Genomic DNA, 26,955 nt, shown 5'->3' with positions numbered 1-26,955 from the left:
CATGTAGGACGTATGGGCGAATCCTGAAATGCAGATAGTATTAGTTGGGCGGCCGGAGGGAAAAAGACGTTTGGGGTTGCCGAGACTTAAATGGGAGGATAAAATTAAAATGGCTTAAAGGGAATTGGGATATGATGCTAGAGACTGGATTGATCTTGCTCAGGATAGGGACCGATGGCTAGGTTATCTCAGGGCGGCAGTGAACCTCCGAGTTCCTTAAAAGCCATTTGTAAGTAAATAACGTCTCCCGAAGTCTCAAATTCCGCTAGAGTTGCGTATACTGCTTCTTGTGGCTTTTACGAGTCACGGCCCTATTGATCCCTGTGCCTGGCGGGTGTCTATGGAATAAAGTTTTAGTTGATAAGCTGGTGGAAGTGATATGTTGAGATAGACGTAGGTTGCAATGTTTTACATTTAAGATATGTTAACTCTAGAACACAAATTTACATATTTACACTGGCGTGAAACTTCGTAATGCCACACTAGATGAAACTGAAGAAACAGCTGTAAAGAGTTGGTGTATAAGCATCAAGAAAAGAAAGTAGGTCTACTAAAAGTAGTGCCAATTCGCTAGTTTAATCGTAGGGATGATCAGTGTTTGATGTAAATAGTAAGTATGCCTTGCATATACGCTTTCTGGTAGATAGTGGTGTATCGGTAGATACGAATCGAGTTTTCGTAAGGTATAAAATAGGCGATGTCAATAAGTCAGGTTTGATTTGTTTAGAGTTTTGATAAACATTATGTACCTACTTTTATTCTTGTGTAGTGCATAGCGGGATCGAATATTTACCAGCAGGAGCATTCCATTATCACGTGTGGGTCATTCACACTCATTTTACTAATACTCTTTTTATTATTTTGTTTATCCGGAATTAATTTTTAAAATGTCAATGGGTGCCTCAAATACTGAAGGAAATTCTTTTTCATTTGTTTCAAAACTCTGTGAATCTAAGAATTTTTTATTGGAATACAATTTTTTAACAAACAATATTCTATTAGCTATATATACATTATAGGCATTAAATTGTAAAGAGTGAACAAATTGGAAAAATTAATTATTTTGCTACTGTCACGTGTAAGACACTGTTGTCAAGTGTGGGACATTGTAGCCTATGAGGTCTCATTCTTTTTTTCGGTTACCAAAGGAAATAAATACATAATATCAACTCATAGTCTATGTTAATGTTATATTATTGTAATATTAGAAATGTCCACAATTGTTAACTAAATGTGAATAAATTTATACAGACCCCTATTGCTGGAAATCACTGGCCCAGGAAGTATCTTTACAATTTCACTACGGCTGTATTGTTGCTTCAAATAAATCTCCGACCTGGCCTTTAGGCCGTGTCTCAAAGCTCAAGTCCATACTACACACTAATGACTAGCAACTAGGTGACTTGTGAACTACACACTAGGGAGCTTTGGAAATGTATGCTTGAAACATGGCCTTCTTCATAGACTATTTCTCTAAAAACCACGACATCACGGTGCAGCACTGAATTAAGAAGGCAGTGTCCTAATGCAGTTTCATTACGAATTCTGTGAAAAAGATTAGGGCTTAATATATTACAATGATGTTTAAAACATTGTACAGAAGGTACTAACAATGTCAGTGTTCAAAGTTAACGTGTTATTCTACATTATATTTACATTATTTCACTTCCAAAGCATTTTCAGATTTCATAACCCCAATTGCTGATGAGGTATCCATGTTTGTTTAGTGAACAAGTCAACAATCGAGCAAGCATTTTCGTTGACTAGCTACTACGGACTTGATTGCTATGCACTATTTAGCTTTGGATCATAACTTCTGAGGTCACATCCGGCTATTTAGTCAACAATCTAGTTCACTTCAGCTGAAATTGTAGCTTTGAGACACGGCCTTAGTACAAAGTTTTAATACCTGGTCCCACTTTTCCCAACATTTCCAAGTAACTTCATCATCACTGTTTGCTGGCACTAACAAACGTTCGCCATCACAGAAGACTTCACATCTGTTTTTCCAACAAGCAGAATTGATTTCCACATCAAAAAGTGTTTTCCCCCAGAAAAAGTTTGAATAGCTGTATTTCAGGGCTTTAAGTGTGACAGTCAAGTTTTCTTGCACTCTGCATTTGCACTGATTAGATGGAGTGTTTTTCAAAAGCTTATGTGTACCTTTACTGAAAATAAATATAATAGCTAAATTTTTGGTCGTAATAATATCTGTACTAAATATTTTCCTATCTTTCGTGTAAGATATTAGTTTCCGATATGTTTAGAAAAGTTGAGAACAAGTAGTTCACAGCAACTTGTAATAAATGTTTCTCAACTGCTCTGTTTCTTTAAGTCACTTCCAGTTATAGAACACTTTTTTCAGTTGTGATGGATGAGATCAAGATGGAACCTGAGGTTGACCTATTGGGCTTACCACCACATGATAACACATGGAAAACAGAAGAGAGTAAGGTTTTATCAGAGGTAAACTGAAAAGTATTACTTTTTTTTTTTAACACTGGGATAAGTGCATACATTTTCCACTTTATATTCAGTAGACGAAATTAGATTTCCAGACCGTAATTGTCTGTATCGTATAACGTGTCGTGGTTTGGACTAGCAACATGAGTTGCGCGTGGATTCGAGTCTGGATATGGGAAGCAATTTTTACATAAAGTGCCGCTAGCAGTGTTACCAACTGTCACAGTGGCCTACCTGCTAAATTGGTTTTGCAAACTTTTTATATATCCGACAGATTTAGAATTATCATGTTATATATAGCCTGTGTAACTCGAATTATACTTACATTATATACAAAACTCTCGTAGGCTACATAGATATACCACAGTCTACTATATACAGTCGCGAAACTCAATATATAGTAAAAATGCAAACAGGGGTAGTTGCCCACCACTAGGATCGCTACTATCGCCTCATCATCGCAGATCTCTCTCCTAGCAGACGACAAAATATGTTACACTTTCATTGTGTTCTTTTGGAAAAATTAACACCTTCCTTGCATTATTGAAATATTAAATGCATAAAGTTAATTTATTATTTTAATGAAGTATATTAAATTCCACCATAAACTCGAAGATACCTGCAAGAAATAAGTTAATATAATTTTTGTTTGTGCAAAACGAACTGAAATTTACTATAATAGCTTCACTCATTCAAGATTATAGCGATAATTAACTATGAAACCAATAAATATTAATTTGCATTTTCCTTTACAGCAATAATAATGGAAATATGAATTAATGGAGTAACTTACGTGTACCGGTACTTGTAGTGTAGACTTACGTAGTTAACAAAGTGGGATGAGGTTAAGCAATAATAATCACACCAGAATTGGAAATAAAACGTGATCAATAAATTTTATTGTAACAGACTTTTTCTACGTCTCTAATAAAGCAACAAATAAAAATAACAACAAAATTAATAGCTATAATTAAAAACATATCCTTTGAAAAAAAAGTAGACCTAAGCAATAACAATCCCACCAGAATTGAAAATAAAACGTGATCAATTAATTTCATTAAAACGAACTTAATTATTCTACGTCTTTAGTAAAATAACATAAAAATAATAACAAAATTAATATCTACAATTAAAAATATATCCTCTGAAAAAAAAAGTAGACCTAACCTTTATTTCTCTGGAAATTTAGCAGAACTTTAACCAGTATCTAATGTCCTTTCGGTTAGACTGAAACATTTCATTGTGAAATTTAAGGATATAATGTATTCTAACAGTCACAAAGAACTTCAAAATTAAGAGTTTTGTTTCTGCACGGCATTCTTGTGGAAACCCAGGAACCTTTCTGAATCTTTCGGAAATCAGAAAAGGATAACTCTGGCCTCTTTCTCTTATTGTTGCTACTATTTATAGCACTACAAACATCTCCTTCTTGTCCCATATTATTATTCCAATTATTATATTTTAGCCATTAACATTTTCATTACAACCAATAACAAACATTTCACAAGCATCAATGTGAAATACGCAACGAGCTAGCACTCGATAGAAATACGACACAGTCCAAAGTCGACCATGGACAGTCTATTGTTTCTAGTTGCTAACCGCTTGGAGCGCTTTATCACGAGATTTGCAAAAAAACACCTCAAGCTTCGCGACTGTATATAATAGACTGTGGATATACCATATGTATTTAAAATTGTAGTAGCCTACATGGGGATTTAACATTGCCATAAGAAATCCATGTATATGGAAAATTGAAAGTGGAATTTCATGCAGCTGGCCACATGTAATAAATTAAGGCCCGTTACACACTTGAGATCTCACTAGCAAGTAATACAATTCAAGAGATCTCTCTAGCGAGAAAGAGGCAAAGAGCCTTCCTCCACACACTTAGGTACAGGGTGCGAATTAACGTGGCGATTGGGGGATTTTTCCCCCTGTAGGAAAGTTATTCCCCCTCTCTAAATTCATATTAACATCCCTGCCAGGGATAATTCTATCCCCCTCACAAAATATAATTGTTTTAATACGAGTACATGTACTTTATAAAGTATACAGTAGGCAAAGAAAATGATATTGATGTATTATCATCACTGGAAAGCTGACAACAATCATTAATTTAGGAATTACACATCTTATCTTAAGCCTGCTCATGGATATAATTATTATTATGGTCAAGATGCAAGACAAGAAACTCAGTGCGACCAAGCGTTGAGTCGTATCGAATGAGGATAATAATAATTTTACTTATGGTATTCTCTATCTAGGATTATATCCCCCCTCATCAATAATCTTAATTCGCACCTTGCTTAGCTAGTTCCTGCTATCACAGATCACACCTCGCTATGATCATCTATGCACTGCCTTCATGCAGAAAGCATTTTTCTGATTATAGTAATCACTCGTTGGGGGAAATATTATAGGTTATGTATTTACGTATATTGTCGTACTTACATATATAACCTGTAAGTATAAAGTCGTACTCCACAAATTATGTACGAACGCTACTACCGTTGAATCTGAATCTTCAGTTGATGAGGAAATGGAGTTATATGAACATATTTTGTTAATGAAAAGAAAAAGTAGGTCTAAAATTAAAGCCAGAAATAACTGGAAATCACATTATATCTCATGAAGATAAGGGCGAGTTTCGGACACTGACTTCGATTTGGATGATGATAACTTTAGGCGTTATTTCAGTTTGAATAGACCTCAGTTTTTTTTTTTACATTCATAATATGAGAGAGAATTCTTTACTATGTTCTGATTAAAATTATGTAAATTGTTAAGACATACAGATACAATTTCAAATCTTATAATTAATACTATTAAAGCACATCAAAATAAAATATAGCCATAGTCCAAGGCTTTATAACATGATAATAAATAAATTCCCAAACGTAACTTACAATTTCGTATTTTAAAAAATCTATTAAAAATTGCTGTTAACAGAGAAAAATTTAAAGTTCAGTTATTGTGATATGTGTTTTTTCTTCTTCTTTTATTACTTTTTACTCTTATTCAATAAAATGTCTTAACATTAACTTATGTAGAATGTCCCCTGAGCACGAGTATGTAACTTATTCTTTCTGGGGCTGCTAGAGAGTTCTTATATAAAAAAAAATCAATATGTATCTTTGTTCTGCCAATAAAGTATTATTATTATTATTATTATTATTATTATTATTATTATTTATTTTCTGATCATCTGATTTTGTCTCCTGGTTTATTCTTTAAGTTTCGTGTTTTTATAGTTTTCATCCCATATATCACATAAATAGGCCTACGGGTGACATCATACAAGTTCGATAAGTTTCTGACTGCAATTATCAGCCATCTTTCCTCATTATCAATAAAAACAATACAATTCATTGCCACCTATGATATTACTTCTTCATCTTTTTCTACATTCAATCGTCATAAAGAGTATAAATGTCAAATTTCTTTGATAAATGTGTCAAGAGAATTCGCTGAGCTACCGATTTCAGCGAGAAACTCGCTCGAGGTTTTTGCTTCGAACGAGAATCTCTTCCAGTGTGTGGACGTCCATTTGAATCGATGTTATCAATCTTTGAATTTTCTCGCAACACATTTCTCGCTAGCGAGATGTCTTCAAGTGTTTAACTGGCCTAATAGGCCTTGTAGAAAAGAAGGCTATTTACTGATTATTGCCAACTTATCAGACATGATCTTTTCACAACGTACTATCAGCTTTAGGTTAGGTGATTCAAAATAATTATACCATGGCGTAACTATTATAATTTCGATTGTGTATTTCATTTTAAAGATTTTATTTTTGTCATGAGGTTACTTTTTTTAAAAAATACACGAATAAACAGTAATTTTAAGTCTTAATATGTTTATTTGTGTTACAGATTCTAGCATTAGCAGGGTTATTATGTGTTTATGATACACGGTAATTTTTTTAGTATTCAATAAGCTCTATTATGTAAGAAATACGGGTATATGCATTTTTCTATATATTTTTATAGAACACGCCATTAAATTCGAAGAGTAACTGTTTCTTAATTTAAGCAAGTCTAAATTCTATAAAGCAATCAATATTATTATTAGTATTAGAACAGAGAAACGTTCATTATAACCCTGGGAGCGACATAATGACATGGAATTCAAACTCTTTTACACTTATTACAGTATGTAAGTTATTTTCAGTAGGAACACCTGGCCTGTTATTATTAGTCATTGCCTGTGATCTTTAAGGCTGGGTTCCTTTGGTTCCCATTCTGCAGTCAGTTCTCTTCAGAACTTGGTAGCAAATGATTTCCACGCAGAACCAAATTGATGGTTAACATCACAGTCTACTATATACAGTCGCGAAGCTTGAGGTGATTTTTTGCAAATCTCATGATAAAGCGCTCCAAGCGGTTAGCAACTAGAAACAATAGACTGTCCACGGCATTGCTTACGGTCCACGGTCGACTTTGGACTGTGTCGTATTTCCATAGAGCGCTAGCTCGTTGCGTATTTCACATTGATGCTTGTGAAATGTTCGTTATTGGTTGTAATGAAAATTTTAATGGCTAAAATACAATAATTGGAATAATAATATTTTACTAGAAACGTAGAAAAATTAAGTTTGTTTTAATGAAATTTATTGATCACGTTTTATTTTCAATTCTGGTGGGATTATTATTGCTTAGACCTACCTTTTTTTTTAAGGATATGTTTTCAATTATAGCTGTTTATTTTGTTGTTATTTTTATTTGATACTTTACTAGAGACGTAGAAAAAGTCTGTTACAATAAAATTTATTGATCACGTTTTATTTTCAATTCTGGTGTGATTATTATTGCTTAACCTCATCCCGCTTTGTTAACTACGTAAGCCTACACTACAAGTACCGGTACACATAAGTTACTCCATTAATTCATATTTCCATTATTATTGTTGTAAAGGGAAATGCAAATTAATATTTATTGGTTTCATAGTTAATTATCGCTATAATCTTGAATGAGTGAAGCGATTATAGTAAATTTCGGTTCGTTTTGCACAAACAAAAATAATATTAACCTATTTCTTGCAGGTATCTTCGAGGTGGAATTTAATATACTTCATTAAAATAATAATAAATTAACTTTATGCATTTAATATTTCAATAATGCAAGGAAGGTGTTAATTTTTCCAAAAGAACACAACGAAAGTGTAACATATTTTGTCGTCTACTAGGAGAGAGATCTGCGATGATGAGGCGATAGTAGCGATCCTAGTGGTGGGCAACTAACCATGTTTGCATTTTTACTACATATTGAGCTTCGCGACTGTATATAGTAGACTGTGGTTAACATACATGAGGTCAACTTTAAAGTAGGTCAATGAAGTTATTTCTTATGATGCCTTTATGTTCTGTAGGAAAGAAATTTGTCGAATCTGCAAGTGGGCGGCATGAAAACAGAATGCGTGGACCACAGCTATGATCTCACTTCAGAGATAAAAGTTGAAGACACACCAGTGCCTATTAACTTTCCTGTGGTGAAATCTGAAGTTAACGACACTTCTATGCATATCAGCTCTCCTACGTTGAAGTCTGAAGTTGTTGTAAGTGATTCATTATTAATATACAATAGTCCTGACAGTGCCATCAGAGCCATTTATTAATTTAGAATACTATTAATTATTTTCATATTTTCGATATTTCCTCAATTTAAACTGGGTTCACTTTAGATTTGATATAAACTAGTTACTCGCAAAGAAATATTTCTGTTAGGTAATAGATAATGATCAGGTTGCGGATCGAGTTTTGGAAATAAATCCTGAAAAGACAAAGTATATGATTATTTCTCGTGACGAGAATATTGTACAAAATGGAAATATAAAAATTGGAAATTTATCTTTCGAAGTGCTGGAGAAGTTCAAATATCTTGGAGCAACAGTAAAAAATATAAATGATACTCAGGAGGAAATTAAACACAGAATAAATATGGGAAATGCCTGTTATTATTCGGTTGAGAAGTTTTTATCGTCCAGTCTGCTGTCAAAAAATCTTAAAGCTAGAATTTATAAAACAGTTATATTATCGGTTGTTCTTTATGGTTGTGAAACTTGGAATCTCACTTTGAGAGAGGAACATAAGTTAAGGGTGTTTGAGAATAAGGTTCTTAGGAAAATATTTGGGGCTAAAAGGGATGAAGTTACAGGAGAATGGAGAAAGAAACACAGAAGTGCACGTGTTGTATTCTTTACCTGACATAATTAGGAACATTAAATCCAGACGTTTGAGATGGGCAGGGCATGTAGCACATATGGGCGAATCCAGAAATGCATATATAGTGTTAGTTGGGAGGCCGGAGGGAAAAAGACCTTTAGGGAGGCCGAGACGTAGATGGGAAGATAATATTAAAATGGATTTGAGGGAGGTGGGGTATGTCGGTAGATACTTGATTAACCTTGCTCAGGATAGGGACCAATAGCGGGCTTATGTGAGGGCGGCAATAAACCTCCGGGTTCCTTAAAAGCCAGTAGGTAAATAAGTAATAAACAATGATCCCGAGACCAAGGAGAAACATATTCTTCCTAGGAAGAAGACTTCGTTGTAACTTTGCATTATTTTATTCGCGTTGCTGTACTGCTAATTACTATGTTGAGCTTAGGGTGGGCTATCAATATGTTAAGATGTTAGTTTTGTAGAAAAAAAGAAATATTGTTTTTTTAATAACATAGTTGTGTAAAAAACAGCGTGTTACGAAACCTAACAGGGATATTATGGTAGAGACTAGATGATTCTTGCACAGGATAGGGGCCAATGGCGGGTTTATGTGAGGGGTGCAAAGCAACCTCCGGGTTCCTTAAAAGCCAGTAAGTAAGTAAGTATAGTTGCGTTTATTCAGGTGCAAACCAATGTATGGGAATATGACATATGAATAGCTCCATTCTGGGTCAAAATTCTATATCTAAAATCCCAGAAATCAAACATTCCGAAACGATGAAAAATGCAGAATGTAGAAAAATAGTAATACTGTTTTTTTTTAATAACATAGTTGTGTAAAAAACAGCTTGTTACGAAACCTAACAGGGATATTATGGTAGATTCTAGATGATTCTTGCACAGAATAGGGGCCAATGGCGGGCTTATGTGAGGGCAGCAATGAACCTCCGGGTTCCTTAAAAGCCAGTAAGTAAGTAAGTATAGTTGTGTTTATTCAGGTGCAAACCAATGTATGGGAATATGACATATGAATAGCTCCATTCTGGGTCAAAATTCTGTATCTAAAATCCGAGAAATCAAACATTCCGAAACGATGAAAAATGTAGGATGTAGAATGTAGAAAAATAGTAATACTGTTTTTTTTAATAACATAGTTCTGTAAAAAACAGCTTGTTACGAAACCTAACAGGGATATTATGGTAGACACTAGATGATTCTTGCACAGGATGGGGGCCAATGGCGGGCTTATGTGAGGGCGGCAATGAACCTCCGGGTTCCTTAAAAGCCAGTAAGTATAGTTGTGTTTATTCAGGTGCAAACCAATGTATGGGAATATGACATATGAATAGCACCATTCTGGGTCAAAATTCTGTATCTAAAATCCCAGAAATCAAACATTCCGAAACGATGAAAAATGTAGAATGTGGAGTGTAGAAAAATAGTAATGATTTTTTTTTAATAACATAGTTGTGTAAAAAACAGCTTGTTACGAATCCTAACAGGGATCTTATGGTAGAGACTAGATGATTCTTGCACAGGATAGGGGCCAATGGCGGGCTTATGTGAGGGTGGCAACGAACCGCCGGGTTCCTTAAAAGCCAGTAAGTATAGTTGTGTTTATTCAGGTGCAAACCAATGTATGGCAATATGACATATGAATAGCACCATTCTGGGTCAAAATTCTGTATCTAAAATCCCAGAAATCAAACATTCCGAAACGATGAAAAATGTAGAATGTAGAGTGTAGAAAAATAGTAATACTGTTTTTTTTTAATAACATAGTTGTGTAAAAAACAGCTTGTTACGCAACCTAACAGGGATATTATGGTAGAGACTAGATGATTCTTGCACAGGATAGGGGCCAATGGCGGGCTTATGTGAGGGTGGCAACGAACCTCCGGGTTCCTTAAAAGCCAGTAAGTAAGTAAGTAAGTATAGTTGTGTTTATCCAGGTGCAAACCAATGTATGGGAATATGACATATGAATAGCTCCATTCTGGGTCAAAATTCTGTATCTAAAATCCCAGAAATCAAACATTCCGAAACGATGAAAAGTGTAGAATGTAGAGTGTAGAAAAATAGTAATACTGTTTTTTTTAATAACATAGTTGTGTAAAAAAACAGCTTGTTACGAAACCTAACAGGGATATTATGGTAGAGACTAGATGATTCTTGCACAGGATAGGGGCCAATGGCGGGTTTATGTGAGGGTGGCAACGAACCTCCGGGTTCCTTAAAAGCCAGTAAGTAAGTAAGTAAGTATAGTTGTGTTTATGCAGGTGCAAACCAATGTATGGGAATATGACATATGAATAGCTCCATTCTGTATCTAAAATCCCAGAAATCAAACATTCCGAAACGATGAAAAGTGTAGAATGTAGAGAGTAGAAAAATAGTAATACTGTTTTTTTTAATAACATAGTTGTGTAAAAACACAGCTTGTTACGAAACCTAACAGGGATATTATGGTAGAGACTAGATGATTCTTGCACAGGATAGGGGCCAATGGCGGGTTTATGTGAGGGTGGCAACGAACCTCCGGATTCCTTAAAAGCCAGTAAGTAAGTATAGTTGTGTTTATTCAGGTGGAAACCAATGTATGAGAATATGACATATGAATAGCTCCATTCTGGGTCAAAATTCTGTAACTAAAATCCCAGAAATCAAACATTCCGAAACGATGAAAACTCGAATAATATAATCCCGAAGTCGAATATTCCGAAAAGGAAAAATTCCGAAATTACAAAAATGCCCGAAAGAATTAATTTTACACTACCTGCAAAAAAATGAAGCGATTGAATTGTCGCTTGTTGCTAGGAAATCATTAATTTGCAAACCATATTTTTTGTGTAATGTGTTTAATACAGATTCAAAATCTTCTGTCTATCGTCCAAGAAAATGGAAGAATCAGTGATAATACTTTTTTTTAAGAAGAGGGTATGATATTGCTATTATAGGGAAAATCCTTTGTAACTGTGCTCAAGTACACTCCTCAAAGCTATGCCGGAGCTATCACTATTGGAAAACTGTTAAAGATCTTGAAAGAAGTGAAGGGACCATCAACTGAGCTCATACCTTCACTCAGACCCATTGTCCGAACAGGAAAATTTCAGAGGCAGAGATGGTCAGGTTAATATTGCATAGATAGCTGCTATTAACCCGAACATGGAGTCCTGTACCATCAAGAAACGAACTGTTTATGATATAGTGAGGATCACATAAATGTAGTTCTTAAAAGTCTAATTTGGCCGTCTCTTCAGTGTTGCCAACTAATACCATTTATCACCGAAGAGGGAAAAATCACACTGTTACGTACTGAAATAATAATAATAATAATAATAATAATAATAATGATAATAATAATATAATAATAATAATAATACAATAATTACATGTCTTACTTATTTACCATATCTCATCTTCATATTGAGAGGTGTTTGCTGCATGATTCAGTAATTTATGAAATAGTATATTTTCCTTCTGGAATTTTCGCATATTATATTGGTAATTAGGATTAGTATGATCCTATATTAAAATTTATTTTATGCTCGACCATGCCGAAATGTAGTAATTATTCACCTGGTAGCAGTCCTTTAATGCATGTCATTAAAGTACACCTACTCATTAAAGTACAGGCGTTCAGCCATGACAACTCAGCTTACAGGTCTTCAGCCAATGACAAGTCAGCTTTATACCGTTATGAAACCGCAAGTATCGATTATTATCGGATATGCAATCGAAAGAGAATTAGCGAAAAGTCACGGAGGCTGGAAATCCAATACTGTCGCAGAAGGTTATGTTCTGTTACTATAATAATTAGCGTTAATTGTAAATAATATTCAAATAAATTCAATTTGTCATCTCGTTTTTCAATGTCTAATTTAATTTCAGTGTTATATCAAAGTTAATATTTAGTTTACTCTGTAGGTTCTTATAGGCTATCAAGATCAATGTGGACATCTGTTCCTCGGAAAAAATCAATAGTTTCGCGTCTGCGCACATCTCACAATTTACGAGGTATTGCTCAAGGTCACTTAGATACAAATAAAATGAATAATTTCAAGTTAGAAATATGGTCGAGCATAAAAAGTCGTATGAAACTCGCCTATAATGGTAATTAAGAAAGTTGTATGAAAATTATGAAATTCGCTTGCACAGCAGTTTCACATATATGACTCACATTGGCATTCAAGAGCAAGAATTAATAAAGATCACTGGTCACAGCTATGCATCTTCCCTGAAATCCTATTTACTAATAAATGAAGCGCACCATTTGGAAATCCTGAATAAGTTGAGGAATACACAATGTACAGGAGTGGCAAAAAAAAAAAACCGGATCGACCCTTGTAGCTGATTTCAGAGCTTTTTTCACTCCAGAGCACGATAGACTGGTAACTAAGACTTTCGTGGTTCCAGTCCTGCCTGGGAAGGAAACTTTTTCTTGTTCCTTATTCAAATTTATTCCCAATACTTTTCGATTGCAGCGATATTTTACTATTTAATTAGCTTATTATTCCCAGAACATAAATTTTGTCAGCAATCGAAAAGTACTGGGAATAAATATGAATAAGGAACAAAAAAAAAGTTTTCTTCCCAGGCAGGATTCGAACCACAAAAGTCTTAGTTACCAGTCTATCGTGCTTTGGAGTGAACAAGGTTCTGAAATCAGCTACAAGGGTCGGTCTGGTTTTTTTGTCACTACTGTACATCAACGAGTTTCACTTCTTTTACGCACACGTTCAATATAACATCAACTGAACCACCAACCACTAAAACATTCAAATTTGAAAATTGTACATTCAATCATTGTTCCTTTTAAAATTATTAATGTCTGTTTTTTATTTCATTTTCCTTAATTGAAACTTTTCTTGTTTATTTCATCATCCCTAATTAAAACTTTTTTAAGACTTGTTTATAGTAGTTAGGTTATGTTATAGCTTCTGCTATATGATATTATGAATAGTCACGTATCAGAGATTATTTAATACTAAGATATATTGAAAATCATCTGTGAAGCGACGTTGATCACTGGGATCCGGATAATTGAAGCGGAATGCAACTGATTTAATAAAAATGAAACTGAATGAACAAAGCCTTCTTGACTAGTAACCGTCCACAGAGTTCAATGATGATTCTATACTTTGCACAACTGATAACAAGAAATTAGCTGATCACAACACACTACTGCCATCTAGCAGAATATTTCTAATGTTGAGATGGTACATACAATAATACATTTGAAGGTAGTTCAGTATATCCCTAAGTCAATTTTGTATTGTATTAGAGTACTTCGTTACTTCAAATCTTTATATACTTTCTTGTAATCGTGTAATAGTCAATTACATCCCACTCGAGTATTGATTTCCTCTAGATCAGTGTTTCTCAAAGTGTGTTCCCCGTAACCCCGGGGTTCCGTAAGCAACTCTTAGGGGTTCCGCACAATTCCTTATGTGAAATTATTTACTTTTTAATCTTTAAAATATAATGTTATAAAAACATGAAAAAGAATAAGAACAGAACTATAACTGTTTATTTAGCCATTCTATTCACAATAATCAGACAACAATGGGTACCGTTTACGGCAATCTAATCATTAATGCACATTGTTGAAATAATAATAATAATAATAATAATAATAATAATAATAATAATAATAGATGCGCTTGAAATAACTTACGTGTCTGCAGCTAACACATTTTTCAACAATAATGCACAGGTGAAAATTGTATACGAAATTAATTGAAAGTTCTCTGAAGGATATTTCGCAGAGTTGTTTTGACGTTCCTTCAAGAAAGTAGAGGAAATTTCTTTTGGAGAAGAAAGAACATTAATTTGAAGTTCAAGGTGAGTTATGTGTTAATTTTGTGTCTCAACGTTTATTTCGTAATATTCGAAAAAAGGCCAATGTTTTAAAGAAAAATTGTGCGAGTTTTGTCATCCTTTCTTCAGAATTGTGTAAATAGAGGGCAAGACCGATTATTGCGCGCTACGTCATCGAATTTTTAATACAGAGTGATACCGATCCTAACTCTACTTTTTTTAATACAGAGTGACACTGAATCATGGATCAGTGGCTTAAAACAGGATCGTTAAAACAATCAACATCCAAGTGTGCCACTATAACTTCAACTAACCCTAAACAAATATGTGGGTCTGATGAAGGCGAAATGGAAACACCAGGTTTACAAAATAGCTTCTCGTCACCTGAAAATGTGAAGGAGCCAATATCAAAAGCATAACATGAACCTGTAATTAAAAAACGTAAACATAATGAGAGTTACTTCATGGATGCTAAAAATTGCCCTCAGTGTGTAATATGTGGCAGAATTTTACCTAATAATTCGATGGCACCTTTAAGTATTAATTGTCCAAAAATATGCAGTCTTCAGTTTGTAGTAGTGTGTGAATATTTCATATACATATTGTTTACCTAGGCCTATATCGTTTTGTTATTAATATATTAAATATATTGTTGCAATTTTTGCTCAAACGTCTCCCTGATGTTAGCTATGTTAATATTATACGAATTACTCATATTAAATATTTCACCGTTACAAGTCATTTTTAAGGAAACATGCTGCGGAAAAGTTTTTGGTTTTATTCTATTGGAATTTTATAATATGTGTGATTCGTATCGTGAAAAACAGATTCCTATAATGGCATGCGAAAATCATTTGATGGTAATATCTTAAAATACAAATCAAGTAGTTTTACTTCTCAAGTGAGTTCAGCAGTACAGTATATTTAAATTGATTACTTTACTAATTTAATTCAATTCTACTAATCACTAAATTTTATAGTATGATTCTCTTTTCATTTATAGTATTGTAGTTGTATTATGATATTTCTTTTTATTTATTTTATTGTATTTGTATTTCTGATGGTGTGATGGCCTTTACTTCACCAGAATAAATCTATACTAATAATAAATCTATAGCCGAAATTTTTCTGGTAATTTTCGATTTTCCAAAAATAATTGGTGCTAACATATGTAATTAACCACCCTGAAACCGAAAATCGCATTTTTGAAATTTTTGTTTGTATGTCTGTCTGTATGTTTGTTATCTTTTCACGCGATAATGGCCGAACCGATTTATATGAAAATTGGAATATAAATTAAGTTCGTTGTAACTTAGATTTTAGGCTATTTGGTATTCAAAATACTTTATCTAAAAGGGGGGTTATAAGGAGGCCTGAATTAAATAAATCGAAATATTATTGATTTTTGTGTAAATGTTACATAACAAAAGTTTCTTTAAAAATGATTTCCGATAAGTTTTATTCTTTACAAAATTTTGATAGGACTGATATTTAATGAGATAAATGAGTTTTAAAATTAAAATAACGCCATCTAAGATGGTGCAATGAATTAAGAACAAATGACTTCGTCTATAAGGGGCCTTGGACAACAACAATCGAAACAGGGGCCTTGGACATCAACAATCGAAAGCTATTAAACATAGCCTACAGAGAATGTTTCTGTGTTTGTATGAAGTAATATAATAATTATAATTATAATTAATTACCATTGGAAAGTGTAGTTTCTCTAGATGGACATAATGCTATAATGTTATTACAGTAACGCCTGAGTAAATCGAGGACAGGTAAGATTAAAATAGCTTCTTATGCACAGAAAATTTGATGGGCTATTTTGTACATTCGTTTTCTGTATTTCTTAAAATAATATGTACACTCATTTTAATCTCAGAGAATTAACGAACAACGAGAGTGTATTGATTTAGTATGCAGTAATAGTACGTTAGCTTAGCAATCCATTATTTTATAATTCAAATTTTAACTATGCTCAATTGAATCGTGTTAAAATACATAAAATATATATGCAATAAATGCAATGCAAAAAAAAATTGGGTAATGAGCGAAGCAGATTATCTTGCGCTGTTGTAAAAGTTGTTCCCTGGATCAAACGTCCTATTTTAATTATGTAATTACTTTATATTTATTTCTAACAGGTGCAGCGGAGCGCACGGGTACGGCTAGTAATTAATAAATAAATAATACAATTTTCTACAATTCTCTGTCTCGCCAAAAATACGTTAGAAAATTAATAGGCATACTGCTCTCGTAAATTGGGCGAATGTTTTCAGTGTGATTGTACTTCCTTCCAGACTGCCGCTGTCACTGTTCCCTCCCACTCCAGTACCTCGCTAGACTAGTCGGAACCGCATTCCTCTCAGCACTAAACTCCTCAGAGGATGACAGTAATTTGTACCTTAACTCTAAGTTCGAACTTAAACCCACGAGTATGATATGTTCATACCTGCACAAGTACCTTTCAGCACTACACTCATTTCGCTGACAACTCACTCACTGCACTGGAACTACGACACATTTTACTGATTCTATCCTGATTTCACTAACACTTCAGAAACATTTCACTGTTGAAATATTTTACACGGCCACTATAAACTATAAAGCTTCACTGACAGAAACACACTTCACTTACACAACACACTTCCTCACTGATACAACACTTCAATAACAGAATATCAATTACACCCTTTAAATAGTGTGTATAATATACTACCTTCTATTAGTAAAGTCCTTGAGCCTATTCCTAAATACATTTTTGATTATTGGTAAAGCCTTTAGTAAGTCTGCAGGTAAAGCATTCCAGTCCATAATAGTACGATTGAGAAAAGAAAACTTTCCAGTGTCCGTCCTCTGTCTTCTTTCCCTGAATTTATATGAGTGGTCGTTCCTTGAAGAGTAATTTGGCGGCTACAACCTATTTTTTATTTCTCTCGAGGGAGGCTCACCTATGTATGTTTTGAACATTGCGCATAATCGAATTCGCGTTCTCTGTCCGTGAGTGTGCCCCATTTTAATAGTGAATTTTTACGACACCACTTGAGAGCCCGTTTTTTAATCTCATCCAATGTCTTAATATGTTCTAATCTGTAAGCACCATATTCCATTACTGGACGTTCTAGTGATTTATATGCAATCTCTTTGGATTTATCAAAGCCTTTACTTTCTTGAAATTTTTTAGTTTAGTTGAATCATATACATTATTTCCGACATGTGTATTTTTAATTTGTTTGATGCGCAATCCACCTGCTGTCCAAAATGGCCGTTTTTCTGAAGCCGGTAAACACAGAGCAGAAGAAATTCCGATTTATTAATTATTCATACCATACTACATATACTTAAAATATTATCAAAATATAAAAATAGACCTCCACGAGTTTTTATATGATTGTCATGATTTCACATGGAATGACCCTAATGCCTCTGATGTAGGAAACCAATGGCCCAGATTGTTAACTAAAGCTCACTTCAGTATTTACTCACTTTTCCAGGAAGACTTGTTCGATGTGGACAGGGTTAAGCAGGAACAGAAAGTGGAATTATCTTCAGAAGAGGATGAAGTCTTGACTGAGAGGTTAGTGTACTGTTACAGTCTAGTATATACAGTCACGAAGTTTGAGTTGTGACGGTGCTAGGAACAACAGACTATGCCAGTACTATTTGGCATTGTCTGTAATGAGGCGATATTAGCGACGGTTAGCAACTATCTATGGATGCATATTTACTAGGTATTGAGCTTCGTGACCGTATATACTGGACTGTAGTACTATCATAGTCTAGTATATACAGTCGCGAAGCTTGGGGTGATTTTTTGCATTTCTCGCGATAGTTGCTAGCCGTTTGGAGCGCTGTGTGTACTAGGAACAATAGACTGTGTCACTGCCATTGTGATCTAATACACGCCGTAAGGCATACCATGTGACTCGCTTAGCCCGATCACAAAGTGTGGCGTTTCAACCATAATGTAAATTAATTCGAATGCATAAGAAGTAACATATATTTCTCTAAAATGTAGTGTAATTGCATTAATAAAATTTAAAACAATGATTAGGAGACACTTCAGACATAATTCTTTGCGAGTTAAGGTGTAATATTATTTTTGGTGTGAAAATTACGTTGTTCGTATGTGTAATAGACCTGCCTGCCTTTATTTCGATTAAATATTGCGAAATTTACTGTACATTCATCTATACACGATTCAATAATTTTCAGTTGCACCGCACGATATGTTGAAATTATAGGTTATGTTTACTGTACCAGTTGCCCCTTTCTGTCTAATTTTAGTCGTCTCCAATGCCCTGCTATTCATATAGAAATATAGGTTATGTTTACTATATCTTATATTCCTAAATTCGCAATTATACATTATAATTAAGCATAATGTCGTGTATGATACTCCGCACATTCAATTTGTCTGTATTTTACTACTACAACTGAGTATTGAATTATTGTATTTATCTACTACCTAAGAGACGAAATAACAATCGTACGTACACTAATTTCACAAGAGTGGTATGATAAATTTTCTGTCTTTATCAAGGAAGGTAGATGTGATATATTAAAATCACATTATAAATATTTTTTTATTAAACCTCAAAATAGCTTCCATTCTAAACTTAAAATGTTGATGCGAAAATATTATGTTAACATATAAAATTCTCTTTACATTAAAATAACACAGTTTTGTAATTATTTCTGCAACCTATTATGTAACAAGATGTAAAGGGAACTTATGGACACATTACACTGAATAAAACTTAGCTATGATACGCAATAAAGTTATCCCGAACATATATTACGGCCAGGAAGGTGAGTTCATATAATATAACATATACTTTATGAAAATAATATATAAACCTTATGTATTTCGTATTTCAATAGTGGAAGGAAGGTGTTAATTTTTCAAAAGAACACATATCAAAAGTACAATACATTTTATCGTCTGCTGGGGAAAGAGTCTGTGATGAGGCGATAGTAGCGATCCTGGTAGCTAGCAACTATCTATGGATGCATATTTCAACTGTCTATGTTTGCATATTTAATGTTATTGCAAGTTATCTTGAACCTTCTGAGCAGGGACGGCGGGGCAGAGGGAAGGAAGCGCATAACGCGGGTGGAGCCAACTGAGTTGTTTGCGCATGCTCCGCAGCATAATCTCTTGTCAAGAAACATAGTACTATTTCCTTGACTGCGTACCAGTAGTGTTACCATGGAGCAGCAACCACAGGGTAGTAATTATGGTGAAATCACACCACCGCGGAGAAAAAGTAGCGCTGTTATCCACAGTGGAGAAAGAAATATTATCGCAAATATAATAAAATTAAGCGTTGCGAGGAGGAAAAATTAAACAAATATTTGCTGGAACCTCTTGCTAAGGAATATGAGAGAGCGGCTAAATACTCTGGCAAAAGTATTAGTTCCATGAAGAGAATTAAAAATAATACTGAATTACGACCGAATGAACCTCACACTACTCCGGGAAAGAATAGGTATGTAATGTTTAGAAATTATTGCTATAATAGTTATGTACAATAGTGTGTGTATTGAGAGCGACATAATGAATTACTTCTGCAAGTTATTATTTTCTTATAGTTCTACTAAACATATTATTTCATTCCAGAATTAGACTTGTGTAAAGTTGAAGTGGACGACTTCGATCAACACGTTATTCGGGATACAATCGAAGAATTCTATCGTGTTCAGAAAGTAGTACCTACGATTAAGAAGATAATACCGAATGGATGATGCCATTGGCGAAATAATTAATTTTGGAACAAGCGATGATGGCAGCAATGATAGGGATATGGATTGTGTATAATTGTAAATTAATGTAAATTCAAATAATAAGCCTGTAAAATATTGTTATAAGAATATGTACGTATTAGCTGAAGGTGTAAGTCATGCAGGCCTATACAATGTATAGAAGTAGCTGTAGTAACTTCTCCATTGCCGGTCCCCAGCCCGGATGAGCAAGGAGTGTACACATGATTATATTTAAATACTTACTCATTACAGGGTAAATAAAGCTTGCTACGAAACTATGTTCTCCTCTCAAAATCGGAGTATTGAGAGAAGATGATGTCTGTATTGAACCAAGTTCTTTTACAGTAGAGAGCCGTAAGGTAAAAGAACCAACATTTTTTTAAAAAAGTCACGTTACCCGAGGGAGGGGCATCCTTGCCGTGTCGTTATGTTGATGAGTACACGCCGTACCAAGCAGTTCCAAAGACAGACTTAGGGGATGTAAGATTCAAGATAACTTGCATTGACAGTAGTAAGTATTGATCTTAGCAACTGTATATACTAAACTGTGGTACTATGGTGGTTTTGTTTCTTCCATTCTTTAACGTCCTTGCTTTCATTTTTGTATCCATTTCAGCGTTGTGGGTAATGTTGAGAAGACTATATCACAAATGGGCATTGATCGTGAAGAAGACATGTTACCTCAGTGTGGTAGCAATAGACCAGACTGTTCAAACATCAGTGACATAAGCCATAATTCTATGAATCTATGCAACGAGGTTGTAGTAACACCGGAATTTATGAAACTTCATTTTCATACAGACAAAATAAAAAAGTTATTCAAATGCAAAGTCTGTGGAAAGTGTTTCTTGAAATTGAGTGATATACAGAGGCATGCACTTCTACACACAAGCGGGACTCCATTTCATTGCGATGTGTGTGGGAATTCTTTCAGAAAATTATGGGTGTTAAAGAGACATGAACGCATACACACCAAAGAGAAGCCATTCAAGTGCGATGTCTGTGGAAAGTGTTTCTCAGGTTCGTCATATTTAAAAAAACATTCACGCATACACACAGGCTACAAACGCTACCTATGTGACATCTGTGGAGAGTGTTTCTCACATTCGATGTATTTAAAGAGCCATACACGCGTACACACAGGCGATAAGCCATTTAAATGCGAATTGTGTGGATTGTTTTTCTCACAAGTGAGAGACTTACATCAACATGTGACCATTCACACAGGCGAAAGGCCATTCAAATGCGATTTATGTGGAAGGTTTTTTTCAAAACAAGGACATTTACAGCAACATGTGCGCATTCACACGGGCGAAAGGCCATTCAAATGCGATTTATGTGGAAGGTTTTTTTCAAAACAAGGACATTTACGGCAACACGTATGCTTTCATAAATAGCCATTCAAATACAACTTGTGTGGAAAGTTTTTCTCGGCAATTTTAAATAGTCACGCACGAATACATACCGGTGAAAAGCCAGCAGGTTTGAATAATTTCAACGAAAAATTGTTCCGGAGAAGGTTTTTTTCAAAACAAGGACATTTACGGCAACACGTATGCTTTCATACATAGCCATTCAAATGCAACGTGTGTGGAAAGTTTTTCTCGGCAGTTTTAAATAGTCACGCACGAATACATACCGGAGAAAAGCCAGCAGGTTTGAATAATTTCAAGGAAAAATTGTTCCAGAGAAGGTTTTTTTCAAAACAAGGACATTTACGGCAACACGTATGCTTTCGTACATAGCCATTCACATGCAACGTGTGTGGAAAGTTTTTCTCGGCAGTTTTAAATAGTCACGCACGAATACATACCGGAGAAAAGCCAGCAGGTTTGAATAATATCAAGGAAAAATTGTTCCGGAGAAGGTTTTTTTCAAAACAAGGACATTTACGGCAACACGTATGCTTTCATACATAGCCATTCAAATGCAACGTGTGTGGAAAGTTTTTCTCGGCAGTTTTAAATAGTCACGCACGAAATACATACCGGAGAAAAGCCAGCAGGTTTGAATAATTTCAAGGAAAAATTGTTCCGGAGAAGGTTTTTTTCAAAACAAGGACATTTACGGCAACACGTATGCTTTCATACATAGCCATTCAAATGCAACGTGTGTGGAAAGTTTTTCTCGGCAGTTTTAAATAGTCACGCACGAAATACATACCGGAGAAAAGCCAGCAGGTTTGAATAATTTCAAGGAAAAATTGTTCCGGAGAAGGTTTTTTTTCAAAACAAGGACATTTACGGCAACACATATGCTTTCATACATAGCCATTCAAATGCAACGTGTGTGGAAAGTTTTTCTCGGCAGTTTTAAATAGTCACGCACGAATACATACCGGAGAAAAGCCAGCAGGTTTGAATAATTTCAAGGAAAAATTGTTCCGGAGAAGGTTTTTTTCAAAACAAGGACATTTACGACAACACATATGCTTTCATACATAGCCATTCAAATGTAACGTGTGTGGAAAGTTTTTCTCGGCAGTTTTAAATAGTCACGCACGAATACATACCGGAGAAAAGCCAGCAGGTTTGAATAATTTCAAGGAAAAATTGTTCCGGAGCCGGGTATCGATCCCGGGACCTTTCACTTAGCGCGCGAACGCTCTATAAATGGAATTATTCAATCCTCCTTTACAGGGAGCTACTACCTGAAAGCCAGATTTGTATAATACTTTCGTTACTGGAGGTACGTTAACAGAAAGCCACAAATTAAGTCACACAGTATTGTGTGCACTCATAATTGAGTTCTGGCGTCTTGTCAGCTCATTTGAGCTGTATGGATATAAAAAGGAATAATGTGAGGAATGTTACAACAGATGTGCTAAACGTGAGGAATGTTCACTGGTACAGTATTATGACCAATGGAGATTGTGCCCTCCTACTCAACCAAAGTATCTTTTCCTCCGTCATGAATATTAATAATCCACATCATTGCATAGCCGCTACAATAATTTTACCTGGCATTCAGTTTTCTATAGTTTATGTGTATATATCCCCTGATACTCCTTTCACAGTGAATGACATCTAGTATATTCTGTTCCAGGTACCTGCTCTATATCTAATGGTGGGGGATTTCAATACATCCCTCCACTTTTGGGGCTCTGATTGTGGTGGTGGTGGTGATGTATGTAATTATTCACACTGCGAATGGGTATATACCCGGTTGCAGTGATAACTAATTACACTCAATAATGACAATTAATAATAAAAACAACTAATTAAAAAGAATAATAAATAATAATAATAATAACAAGGAGCATACTAAATTAAATGAAGCACAATCAATTAATAGTACATTATGCAACGAGCTTATAATGATAGTAATTAAGACGCGAGGATGTTTATGAAACGAGCGCAAGCGAGTTTCATAATTTTCATACGAGCGTCTTAATTACCATTATAGGCAAGTTTCATACGACTTTTTATGCTCGACCATATTTCTAACTTGAAATTATTTACAAGTATTCATGTAATTCTTATGTGACTGGGTAGCGAACTGACCTTGTGCAATCTCGTAAATATTGAGATGTGCGCAGACGCGAAAGTATTGATTTTTTTCCGGCCAACGAATGTTGACGACCTTGATATAAATTCGAGAGTAAGAAAAACGTTAAACTTGATATAACCTTGAAATTGAATTCGACATTGAAAAACGAGTTGACAAATTGAATTTATTTGAATATTATTTACAATTAACGCTAATTATTATAGTAACAGAACATAACCTTCTGCGACAGCATTGGATTTCCAGCCTGCGTGACGTTTTGCTAGTTGTCTTTCGATTGCATATCCGAGAATAATCGAAAACCTGAACTTTAATGAATAAGTGTACTTTAATGGCATGCATTAAAGGACTTCTACCATGTGTATAATTACTACATTTCTGCATGGTCGAGCATAAAATAACATTTAAAGTAAATCTAATTTGTATCTTAACCCTAAGTTCATACCTGCACAAGTACCTTTCGGCACTACACTTATTTCGCTGTCAACTCACTCACTGCACTGATTCTATCCTGATTTCACTAACACTTCAAAATCATTTTACTGTTCAAATACTTTGCACAGCCACTATGAACTGTAGAACTTCACTTTCACGAACACATTTCACTTACACAATAGACTTCACTGACACTACACACTTCACTGACACAACACACTTCCTCACTGATACAACACTTCAAATAACATAATATCAATTACATTCTTTAAATAGTATATATAATACAGGGACATCATTTTATTTTTACTAACATTTTTAATATTAACTTGCCTATACCTCTGGATCAACGCCTTTTGCTATCCACTTCCACGACTGGAGTTCGATGATACTGACGTAATAGACAAACAAATCACTTTACTAGGTATAGGAGGGAAGAAAAGTAGTTCATCCATTTATGTAAACTAGGAAATATTGCGCTTTTGAGTTTAATCATTTTCATTAGGTTTTTGTTTAATCAGAATACAGTACAGTATTAACAATGAGTGTTTTTACTCACGAACTGAGCTGTCCATGCGGACGTATTCATTATGCAGTGTATATTATACTGTCTACAACACATTAGCGTACAATATAGAGAACGAAGTTACATTGAAAAATAATCATAATATGGATATTTAAACACATTTCGATACAGGCTTCAGTTCTAATGTGCATATTATCGCACTATAGCATATTGTACTTAATTTCAATTACCAGTTCTTCGTACTAGTAACTCATGTTGAAATAATTCTGTACCTGCACTATAAAAAGTACCTTACGTACTGTAAATTCAATCTTCACTTCTGCCCGATCCGAAAAGATAAAATTACTCAGACATACTATCTACTGTCCATCCAAGTGGTTATGTCGTAGGGTCGTAGAAAGGAGGGAAATCACTTGACAGTTAATTACTTAACGAGGCCCTTTTATTTAAGTTATGTTAAACAGTTGTATAATATTACGTAGACGTCCAATTCCTAACAGAAATTAATGTTCTCAGAAAAGAGCTAAGACAGCCCAGCCACTAGCTGGCGAATAAGAGCTGGTTGGGGAAACCGGGATACGACGTAGGCAAATGGACGACAGTACCTGTGAGAAAATGATTCAATATTGAAAATGCGAACATATTTTTGGAACGTACTGTAGCTACAATGACTGTATATGCGGTCTTGGATCTGTGTGGAAGACGGTTGAAGGGGTGGGAGTGAAGTACATTAAAAAACTCAGGTACAATAAAAATTGAAGTAAAAATAAAATGATGTCCCTGTATACTACCGTCTATTAGTAAAGTCCTTAAGCCTATTTTTAAACACATTTTTGGTTATTGGTAAAGCCTTTAGTAAGTCTGCAGGTAAAGCATTCCAGTCCCTGATAGTACGATTGAGAAAAGAAAACTTTCCTGCAATGATGATGATCATGATGATAGAGAAATAAAATAGCGGAAGGTATGTACCTGCCTAAGTCTGTTTACCCTGAGTTGAGGAGAAACAACACACCTATCACTGGCTCACAGTACTTACTCCATAACATATCTCCATTTGTAGTCCAGTTTTATACACGCATTTCGAGTTTTCTCTGATTCATAACCTACATGGTAGTGGCCATTACTTCATCTGAATACGTTTCTCCACTTTAAGTCCTGCAGAATCTCCTTCTCCAAACTGGGTTATTAAAGAAATGGATTTTCGCAGTCTGTTATTCTATGATAACGGCCATGAATGTGTGGACTCCGTAGGCCTAGAACAGTGATATCAAAGCAAGCGCATTTTTCTGACCTTGGCATCGAGCGCAGGCAGCAAGCACTAAGTATGGAAAGAGGAAGGCTTGTGTATATGAATAAACAACCTATTCGATTAAGAAAACAGTGGTTCACAAACTTTAAACGGAACGTGAAATTTTATGTCGTTATTTTTATATGGCTTCTTTCTGTTTAATATTGTCTCTAAAACAAAAGTACTAACACTGATTTCTTAATATTGCACTTGTGTTTTAAATGTTAATAACATAACAGAGAGTTAAGAAGGAATATTCACTTATATTCCATAGTAGTATAATATTATACTGTATTAAGTGGATGAGACACATCATTCATAAAGAAAGTGATATTCCAAAGAAAGAGATTGAGTATGACATGATAAGTTGGAATTTATATTGATGGTATCTTTAGCCTTACAAAAGTAATCAATAAACTAATCAAAACAATATTACAGTGCAAAGCAAAGTTACGTAGGTATTGTATCTGTGTTAAGTGTAACTAATTATATTGCATACAAAACTCTTATCGCATTATGCTTTTAAGGTGATATTTGTGAGCAACTTCCTATCATCAGAATATTAAATTATTTTCTCGAAATGTGCTGAAGCTATAGAGCTGACATTTTTACAACACATGGGCACGTATCTTTTGGTTATGATGTAACAGTAGTTGCTTTGTTAATTAATTTTCTTACAAACAATTTCCATACGAATATTTTCATAATTTTCAATACACTATCTTCATTAATACGTATATACTGTATATTAGATTTACGAAAACATTCTGTAAGGCTAATAAATAAATAGGCCTATACCTGAAAATTTCGCTTTTCTATACGAAAAGTAGAGAAAATATTTCTTTTGAATAAAAAATCAAACTTGTAAAAAATGGGCATTAAAATTAAAACTTACATTCTTATAATCCACTTATACTTCTCAGACAAATCTAAAAATTAACATGGATACAGTTTTAATAAGTTCTATTCCCTTTATCTATA

At 34.4% G+C, this 26,955-nt stretch overlaps 1 protein-coding gene across 2 annotated transcripts; it reads left to right on the top strand.

Annotated features, from left to right (window-relative positions):
• Window positions 1-344: 344 nt before the first annotated feature.
• LOC138691835 (zinc finger protein 501-like) lies at window positions 345-26,955 on the top strand. 2 transcript variants are annotated; one of them, XM_069814334.1, is made up of 5 exons: window positions 345-541; window positions 2,366-2,466; window positions 7,834-8,019; window positions 17,947-18,029; window positions 20,835-26,955. In XM_069814334.1, exons 2-5 carry the CDS (start codon window positions 2,371-2,373, stop codon window positions 21,613-21,615), a joined length of 1,146 nt encoding a protein of 381 aa, XP_069670435.1. In that variant the 5' UTR covers window positions 345-541; window positions 2,366-2,370; the 3' UTR covers window positions 21,616-26,955. The 2 variants fall into 2 exon arrangements, with proteins under 2 accessions (XP_069670435.1, XP_069670434.1); XM_069814333.1 differs by having other exon boundaries at window positions 345-610.

The sequence above is a fragment of the Periplaneta americana genome, chromosome 16 (genome assembly GCF_040183065.1).
Source record: "Periplaneta americana isolate PAMFEO1 chromosome 16, P.americana_PAMFEO1_priV1, whole genome shotgun sequence".
Lineage (NCBI taxonomy): Eukaryota > Metazoa > Arthropoda > Insecta > Blattodea > Blattidae > Periplaneta > Periplaneta americana.
This window is presented reverse-complemented; position numbering and strand designations above follow the sequence as displayed.

Coding starts and splice junctions, on each gene's coding strand:
- LOC138691835 (XM_069814334.1), top strand. CDS start 2,371: ATGGATGAGATCAAGATGGAACCTGAGGTTGACCTATTGGGCTTACCA. Junction 2,467..7,833: donor AGAGTAAGGTTTTATCAGAG/GTAAACTGAAAA, acceptor TATGTTCTGTAG/GAAAGAAATTTGTCGAATCT. Junction 18,030..20,834: donor GATGAAGTCTTGACTGAGAG/GTTAGTGTACTG, acceptor TATCCATTTCAG/CGTTGTGGGTAATGTTGAGA.